This window comes from Mercenaria mercenaria, chromosome 9, assembly GCF_021730395.1.
Source record: "Mercenaria mercenaria strain notata chromosome 9, MADL_Memer_1, whole genome shotgun sequence".
NCBI lineage: Eukaryota > Metazoa > Mollusca > Bivalvia > Venerida > Veneridae > Mercenaria > Mercenaria mercenaria.
Genome location: NC_069369.1, coordinates 19,232,760 through 19,242,507, shown reverse-complemented (window position 1 = coordinate 19,242,507; position 9,748 = coordinate 19,232,760). Strand labels below are relative to the sequence as shown.

Below are 9,748 nucleotides of genomic sequence, written 5' to 3'. Positions count from 1 at the left end.
CGGTCACAATAGCTCACCTTGAGCACTCTGGCCAGAGTAATGAAGCATGTTTGTGTGTTACTTCAATCAAATGCATGAAAAGGTTTAAATAAATACAATGTATAGAAATGACTTTGAAATTAGTAGGGGAGATAATTTTGTCAAAACAAAGAGTAAGAGTCATGGGATACATGGAATAGGAGAAAGTGATTGTTATATAACCCCAAAAACAAGTTTGGTGGAGTATTAACAGTGCAGTCCACTGATAACATAAAAGTCAAACCCATTTTGTGATCATCTTTTTATTGCTTAACAATTTTATTCATAATGGATAACAATGATATATTTCAGCAAATTGGATATGCCAAATGTTGAAATAGATATACAATTAATATAATAAAGTGCTAACTGATACAGAAATGTTCTCAACAAAGACCACTTAAAAAAATGGAAACTGATATCCGCTAATGTTATATGGTATGCAATGACATTTATTTCCACTAAATAAAACAATATCATACAATATGCACATAATAACTATGAACTTTTCCCAGATAACAAATAAACTGTGAAAAAGAGATAATTTCCATTTCGAAGCAAATTCTGCCACCTCGCCACAAAATGTTATTAAAAAAACATACAGTCCAACTTGTATATAGTAATCACTTAATGCGCCGATGAAATCTGACAACTATAAAAACAAGAGCACCGCCTTGCGGGTGCTGACATCTGATTTTTTTTGTATAATAGAAAAATTGTCCTACCCATGATTTTCTAAGTCCAAAAAGGGCCATAATTCTTGCAAAAAGCAGGATGGAGTTATGTTTCTTGATGTACATAGTCAGCTTATGATGGTGAACAACTGTTGCAAGTTTCAAAGCAATAGCTTGAATAGTTTAGGAGAAGCTGACCTAAACATAAAACTTAACCAATAAATCTGATATTTTCTAAGTCCAAAAGGGGCCATAAGTCTTGCAAAAAGCAGGACAGAGTTACGTTTCTTGCTGTACATGGTCAGCTTATGATGGTGAACAAGTGTTGCAAGCTTTAAAGCAATAACTTTGATAGTTTATGAGAAAAGCTGACAAACATATTACTCAACCAAGAAAACTGATTTTCTAAGTCCAAAAGGGGCAATAATTCTTGAAAAATGCAGGATGGAGTTATGTTTCTTGATGTACAGGGTCAGCTTAAGATGGTGAACAAGTGTTGCAAGTTTCAAAGCAATAACTTTGATAGTTTAAGAGAAAAAGTTGACCTAAACATATAACTCAACCAAGAAAACTGATTTTCTAAGTCCAAAAGGGGCAATAATTCTTGAAAAATGCAGGATGGAGTTATGTTTCTTGATGTACAGGGTCAGCTTATGATGGTGAACAAGTGTTGCAAGTTTCAAAGCAATAGCTTTGATAGTTTAAGAGAAAAGTTGACCTAAACATAAAACTTAACCAAGAAATCAGATATTTTCTAAGTCCAAAAGGGGCCATAAATTGCAAAAAGAGCTGTCACTAATGGTGACAAATGCTCTCGCAGCACCTTGACCTTTGACCTGGTGACCCAAAAGTCAGTAGGGGTGGTGTACTCAATAAGTACTATCAGCATGTGAAGTTTGAAGGTCCTGGGTGAAGTGGTTCGCAAGTAAAGTGCCTTCATGCAAAAAGTTAACGTTGGCCCCTGTGACCTTGACCTTTGACCCCAAAGTCAGTAGGGTTGGTGTACTCATAAAGTACTATCAGCATGTAAAGTTTGAAGGTCTTGGGTGAAGTGGTTCGCGAGTAAAGTACCTTCATGCAAAAAGTTAACGTTGGCCCCTGTGACCTTGACCTTTCACCTGGTGACCCCAAAGTCAGTAGGAGTGGTGTACTCAATAAGTACTATCAGCATGTGAAGTTTGAAGGTCCTGGGTGAAGTGGTTCGCGAGTAAAGTGCCTTCATGCAAAAAGTTAACATTGGCCCCTGTGACCTTAACCTTTGACCTAGTGACCCCAAAGTCAGTAGGAGTGGTGTACTCAATAAGTACTATCAGCATGTGAAGTTTGAAGGTCCTGGGTGCAGTGGTTCGTGAGTAAAGTGCCTTCATGCAAAAAGTTAACGTTGGCCCCTGTGACCTTGACCTTTGACCTGGTGACCCCAAAGTCAGTAGGGGTGGTGTACACAATAAGTACTAACAGCAAGTGAAGTTTAAAGGTCCTGGGTGCAGTTGTTCGCGAGTAAAGTGCCTTCATGCAAAAAGTTAACGTTGGCCCCTGTGACCTTGACCTTTGACCTGGTGACCCCAAAGTCAGTAGGGGTGGTGCACTCAATAAGTACTATCAGCAGGTGAAGATTGAAGGTCCTCGGTGCAGTGGTTCGCGAGTAAAGTGCCTTCATGCAAAAAGTTAACGTTGGTCCCTGTGACCTTGACCTTTCACCTGGTGACCCCAAAGTCAGTAGGGGTGGTGTACTCAATAAGTACTATCAGCACGTGAAGTTTGATGGTCCTGGGTGCAGTGTTTCGTGAGTAAAGAGCCTTCATGCAAAAACTTAACGTTGTGAACAACGAACTAACTAACAAACGAACGAACAGACGGACAGTTGAAAACTAATATGCCTCCCTTCGGGGGCATAAAAAGCAGGATGGAGTTATGTTTCTTGCTGTACAGGGTCAGCTTATGATGGTGAACAAGTGTGGCAAGTTTTAAAGCAATAGCTTTGATAGTTTAGGAAAAAAGCTGACCTAAACATAAAACTTAACCACGAAAACTGATTTTCTAAGTCCAAAAGGGGCAATAATTCTTCCAAAAAGCAGGATGGAGTTATGTTTCTTGATGTACAGGGTCAGCTTATGATGGTGACAAGTGTTGCAAGTTTCAAAGCAAAAGCTTTGATAGTTTAGGAGAAAAGTTTACCTAAACATAAAACTTAACCAATAAATCCGATATTTTCTAAGTACAAAAGGGGCCATAAATCTTGCAAAAAGCAGGATGGAGTTATGTTTCTTGATGTACAGGGTCAGCTTATGATGGTGAACAAGTGTTGCAAGTTTCAAAGCAATAGCTTTTATAGTTTAAGAGAAAAGCTGACCTAAACATAAAATTTAACCAAGCAACGCCGACGCCGACACTGACGCCAATCAAGTGATGACAATAACTCACCTTTTTTAAAAAAAAATTAGATAAGCTAAAAACTGAATGGCTGTGGAAGACAAGGACCTATTTAGATACCCAATATACAAGGTACCTCACTTGAACTTGGCAGATGCTTCATATAACATAATTATCCTACCCCTAAGCTGTAAGATTTTGAAGAATTTTTCCTTATTAATTCAAAACACAAACACACAGATCACATTCAATGCCCAACTTTGGTCAAAGATCCACAACTTAGAATAACCATACTACTATGTGTAAAATTTCCTTAGCTGTAAGGACAAAAATTGGCTCTAGTTTCATGATTTAAAACAAACTTCTGCTCACATTTGAGCTTAATATCTTAACATACAACAAAACAGTATAAATTTATTATAACATACGAAACCTGTGAAAATAAACATGTGATTTCCAAATCAAATGCTATAACAATCACAGTTTTCCAACTGAATATTAATAAGGGTACATTTCAGTTCCAAATCAACTGAGTACAAAATTTTGTTATCAAGACTTGTATCAGACTTAAAAACTTTAGATGTCTGTGTTCAGTATACAAAAACTAGAGTGACGTTTTCTGTACACAAATTACACTGTCAAATATTCAGATTAATGTAATGAAATATTCATTTAAAACAATCTCATACAAGCCCATCTGTTTAAAACATAATTCACGCTTGCCATTTTCTCTTGTTTAACAATCAATTTCCCGTAAAACACATGCACAGTAATGACGCTCTTACAATGTCAAGCGTCCAGTTAATTTGTTCTTAAAACTCCTTCACCAAAAGTATAAAAAGTGTTAGTACTTAAAACATATGTCTAAATCACTGCTGCACACAATGTTACATATTTTAACTACTGTTCTGTGATACTGTTCTAGTTCTGAATCTTCTTGGCATTCTACGATTCTCAAAGTCTTTCAGAAGATCACTAGACAAGATTTCCTTTGCAGCTGGCCGATCTTCAGGTCTTGGAGACAACAACCATTTTACAAAGTCAGCCTGAAATTACAGACTGTCTTTTAACAAATTTAAGGACAGAATTACAGCTGAAACAGAGCATTTCCAACTTGCTTTACAATATCTAAATTATGGCTATCTAGCAGAAATTTTCAAGTACTGTCAAAATTCCTCCTTAATCTTTGGGTTTTTCTTTTCATTTCATTTAAGTCAAATAAATCATACTGTGACTCTCTCTGGTTGCTAGGAAGTGAATTTAATGTCCTGTCAGTCAAAGAAAGTTGTGTTGCTTACATAAAAGCAAGATCCTGGTTTATAAACATATGTAATAAATATATAACAAACTACAAATATTTAACAGAACAGTCTTTGAAAAATGTGTATTCCGAATTACTGAACACTCTCAAAATTCATATAAAATGTATGTTATGTTTACACTTACATGTACATTAGGTTATGCCAACATATTTAGCGAAAAATTCTGGCACCAAGTGTAATCTTTATTTCAAATTTTGATTATCTTGAAGTAAAATGCTTGGTTTCTTGTGATTCAAGATACTGACTTTCGTTAGTATTCAACAATTTAATAAGCAAGGAGACATCATGATTCAATAACTCAGTATAATCAAATCTCCATTAAGATCCTTTGGAAGCACAGAATGCAACCAATAAGACAAATGGCAAGCTCCTGTTTTATTCAATCTTTTAATGGACGCTCATAAAAAGTGCACATCCCTAATGCCTTCTTACACATGCTACGTGGTACTCCTTTTTTTTTTTTTATAAATGAACATTGATTAAACTACATGATCCCAAAGGACCAGAAATAGATCTATGTAGTACTCTACTATGCAAACAGTCTTGCCACAGATTTACAAATAACCTACCTCATACTGCATCTCCCTGGAAAACCTTTCTGGAAATATCTGTTGTCGCACCTTCAGCAAGGTGCTAACCCGTTCCATTTGGGTGGCAAAGGGGTACAACAGCTCAAACAGGATCACACCCAGACTGTAGATGTCAACCTTCTGAGAGTACACCTTACCACTTGTCTGCAAATAGTCAGGTAAAATATTTTATATACTTTTACATATTTGTTTGACAGACAGGGTTTAACCCTTATCATGCTGGACACTGATTCTGCCTTTGCGACTAGTGTAAATCATGGTCAGCCTGCACATCCTTGCAGTCTGATCAAGATCTGCACTGTTGGCCATTCAGTCAGTATATTTTTGGTAAGCACCCCTTTTAACAGTTAATGGTACTGTCCAAATTGAAAGATGGAAAGTCCATTATAGAAATTTAGCAGGGTAAGGGTTAATGCCAAAACAGTATTTCAGTTATACAAAAATGGTCACTTCTCCACGAGTGAGTGACAGATTCTCGACATGACACAAGAGGTTCATGGCAATTAACTCCAGACATGCACTGTCTTCTGTCAAATCATTATGAAACACATAAACCATGAATTTAGCGTAACTTTTGATGCTTATATTATCTTAAAAGGATGAGAATATCCCATAAAATTAAGACCGTGTTCAGTTGAAAAATTAGCATGAATGTTAACAAATATTTTACCAAACAATATACATGCTTTTAATATGTAATGCTTAGTATCATGATTATATTAATTGTAATTTTTGAATTTTATGTATGCTGCAACAGTTTCAAACTCCAAGTACTTACTTGTTCAGGACTCATGTAAAGCTGGGTTCCCACTTGGGCTGTGTGTTTTCTGAATGGGTTTCCTCCGTAGAATGCATCATTTTGTTCCTCTGGTAGAGCCGTTACCAGACCAAAGTCTCCCATCTTTATAACTCCATCCAGAGAGAAAAATATATTGGAGGGCTGAAACAAAACTATAAAGTAAAGCAATCCATCTGCATTTATAGAACAGTACTGGAGTTAAAACTGGTTTAAAATAACCTTAACAAGATGGCCATGCTGGCCCTAGATTGCTCACCTTTGTTTCACAGGCTGCTTGAACAATAATTTTGAATTGGACAAGAATTTTCTGACAAAAGATTTGTTGAAAGTATCTCTTATATGCTTACAGTATGTACAGACTGCATGCATTGTACTAAGAAACCACACATTGAAGGGACAGCCAAAAAGTGGTATGTAAATCATGCAGATCGTTAATGTTTTTAATGATTTCACCTAGTGATCTAGCTTTCCACAAAAAGTGACAAAGTATCATGAAGCTCATGTGGAAAATGTGGCCTTTTGAGTGATAACTAATTCTTTCTATGATTAGATGTAGTAACCTAATTTTCCACCTAGATAATCTAGTTTCAAAGCTGACCTAGAATTCATAGAGACAAACTTGCAGGCAAAAAAATATGATGATTAAGCAAACAATGTGGTCTCTAGAATGTTAACATGGTTTTTTATATGACCCGAGATAGTAACATACTGACTTCAGGTAACACAATTTCAAGCTTGACCTATATTTCATAGAAACAATCACACTGATAAAGTGATGATGAGGAAGAAGAGGCAGTTTTTTATCCCAGAAAATGCAGCAATTAGCTTCTCCAAGATTTTAATGAAGGTAATATTCTGCCCAAGTTCCATTAAGATCGGGTCAAAAATTGTGACTAGACTAATAGAGTGTTAACAGTCAAGCTGTTGACAACTGACCATACAGTATAGACACAGAATGATCACAATAGCTCATCTTGAGGATTTTGTGCTCAGGTGAGCTAACAAAAAAATGTAAAAATATGAACTTTATAAAATATGGTTTAAATACTGCTATTAGGTCTTAATTAAAGTAGAACGGATCATAGGTACTTGAAGCTTGATCAATAAAGAAAAACATGTGTTAACATATCCCAACGATTTGGTATACTATATTCTTATTGACTGAGATTCAAGAACCTTTGATTTGATTACCTATCATATTAACTTTATATATTTTTATGCAGGAGAAATAGCACAAATATAAAATGCAGCAGATTAAAACCTCTTATTTCTTTTATATTTTTAAGAAGCTTCATTTTCTATCAATTTCATTATTATCTATTCACCTTTAAATCTCTATGCATGAGTCCACAGTCATGTACATATTCTATAGCACAAACTATCTGATCAAACATGTCCAACACCATGTGCCTGTCCCTGTTCAAAGTGTTAGAGGCCAACCAGTCTTTCAATGTCTCTCGTTTACATAGCTGCATTTGGATGTACAAGAATAGCTTGAGTTTAGGTAATTTGTCCTTCTTTATCGAGTCTTTTGTGTCCTGTTTAGAAGACAGTTTCACTTCAGATTCAATTGTAAAATTAGCAACTTCTTTTGACATCGAGCGTGAATTGGTCCTTGAGTGTGTTCTCGATTGATTTTTTGGACAGAAACATTTACTACCAACACTTGAAGACAGCTGACACTTCCCCTCGCCACAACTAATATGGGAATTTTCTGTCGTTTCTGACTGATTTGTAATGTCTACACAAACATCTTCCACAGAATCTTTAGAACTTCTATCACCGCAACCGGAGTCCTCAAATACAATCTGAAAGGAACTGTTTGTGTCTTCTAGCGGAATATTGTGGTTCGGTTTTTCCCATATATGAGAACTGTTAGATAATAATGGAATGTCATGGGTATTTTTGGAATTGTTATTTGTCCCACTGAGTTCATCTGCGCTGTATTTAAACTCTATATCAACTGACTGGTCTATATGAACTCCTGCAGAGTTAGGAGTCCCCATTCCACAGCTAAATGACCCACTTTCAGTGTCGTCTTCTTTCCCAAATGATGATGGCTGAATACTGAATGACAAGCTTTCACCGTTTCCTACCTCCCACTGACTCTCACTGATATTATGCACAGAAAACTCTTCACTACCGCCACGTTTTATATCATGCTCATTAAAACCTAACAAATTATTACCAAAAGGGTTTTTCAGTAAGTCTGAGGGACTAGGATTCTTATTTTGTGCCACATTTCTCTCCAACTTCACACCTGTGTCTAATTTTGATGGAGAGACTTTGTGGATAGAGCTTGGGGATTTTGTGTACTGAGTAATGGCAGAGGGCGAAGTCACACCCTCACTGAAAGAAAAGAAATATATCAATGAGCAATATTTCTGTAAAGATGAAATCTTAAAATTTATCTTTCTAACTAATTAATAGATGAGTTATAAATTCAGACTGATTTTGCTTACATAATTAAACAAATGTAATGCATTAGAAATCTTTACAGATTCCAACTTTACCCTGGTGGTATCTTTCTCATTCGGACAGTATAATTTTTGTCTATTTTTATGGATCACCTTTTATCTTTTATATACATGTTATAACATTCACTCTACTTGGATTTTACCATACTGAGTAATAACTAGTTTTTCCATCAAATGACTAACAAATTTAAAACACCAAGCCAAGGGGCAGGACAAATGACTTCACATAATAGGTCTGCAAATATATATATATAAATAATCATTTGGTACAGGAATTGAAAATTAAACCCACAGACTGAATAGCAAAGCAGGCTTTTGATCACTCTTATACCAACCTGTATTCTAACTGCTGATCCCGTTCTTCCTGCCAGCCCGGTGGTGGTGACTCTATCCATGCATGATAAAACCTTACAATTCCAACATGGTCAAGTTTGGCAAGAGCCTTCACTTCTCTCATAACCTTTTCTTTAGCTCCATCACTGAAGAAACAACATTCAGGTCAAATACCACTGATGTTGAGTTTAATACTAATATTAATGACTGCCATGATGTCAGTATATAGTTTATATATATATATATATATGCTGTGATCGTTAAACAAGCATTCCTGTATTTGAGAACAAACTATAATCTAATACCTGTAGCTAATTTGTTAGGAAGAAGATGAAACTGCCTGTACTGTAGACTAACCCTGGATGGAACTGAGGTATCATGATCAAACTACAGTGATTTACATGAAAGTTTTAGTCAAGAATCTCACTGTACTGAACAGCATTTGTCAGTAATATCTCAGCAATAACATAGGTAAACTACAGGTGTACCTAAACTTTTGAAAATTTACTGATAAGATACTGATTGCAATTATGGTAGAAAATTTGACAAGCTGTCAATTAAAAGAAAAGTGGAGGAACATTATCTGGATGTGTCTTGGACAAGATCTACGAATGACGTAATAAAACTCACAACTCATGAAGTTGTTATTTCTACTAACACAAACAGATGTACACACTATATCCTTAAAACATTACTAATGGCAGCAACATCCCCACATCACAAGTATTTATTAGGGAGGTCAAAAGTTAATCAGTTAAGTATTCAAAAGTTGGAAAAAAAACCCCGTAAAATGGCCAATCTTATTTTACTTTGTAGATGAAGACCTTCGTTGCCCTCACTATCACTAACTTCCATCAATATGTAAAGCATGTAGTCAATACCTTACATAGTATTCAAGTTATGCCCCGGACAAGGTTTTCAAAAATGGGAGATATTTAAAAAACGGGACCACCTTGATTCCTTGTAACTGCATTTCCTCTCAATGAGCTCTATTATTGTATAAGTTACAGCTTGGTATCTTCAATACTTTTCGAGTTTTCCTCCGGACAAGTGTGATGGACGGACAGATGGACGAGATGGCAACTATATGCTCCACCCCACAACTTCAGGAAGTATACAGAATGATGTCTGTAGTTAGTACAGCTGACATCAGAAGTAACAATAA

General features: G+C 35.9%; 1 protein-coding gene across 2 annotated transcripts in view; it reads right to left on the bottom strand.

Moving 5' to 3' along the window:
• Window positions 1-265: 265 nt before the first annotated feature.
• Window positions 266-9,748, bottom strand: part of LOC123546001 (eukaryotic translation initiation factor 2-alpha kinase-like) — a 39,318-nt gene continuing 29,835 nt past the window's right edge. For both annotated transcript variants that reach the window (XM_053550936.1, XM_053550937.1), the window contains exons 14-18: window positions 8,586-8,729; window positions 7,099-8,122; window positions 5,753-5,914; window positions 4,954-5,118; window positions 266-4,108 (exon numbers count right to left, since the gene is read on the bottom strand). In XM_053550936.1, the coding sequence (XP_053406911.1) occupies window positions 3,959-4,108; window positions 4,954-5,118; window positions 5,753-5,914; window positions 7,099-8,122; window positions 8,586-8,729 (1,645 nt within the window). In that variant the 3' untranslated portion in view covers window positions 266-3,958. The remainder of the gene's footprint in view (window positions 4,109-4,953; window positions 5,119-5,752; window positions 5,915-7,098; window positions 8,123-8,585; window positions 8,730-9,748) is intronic.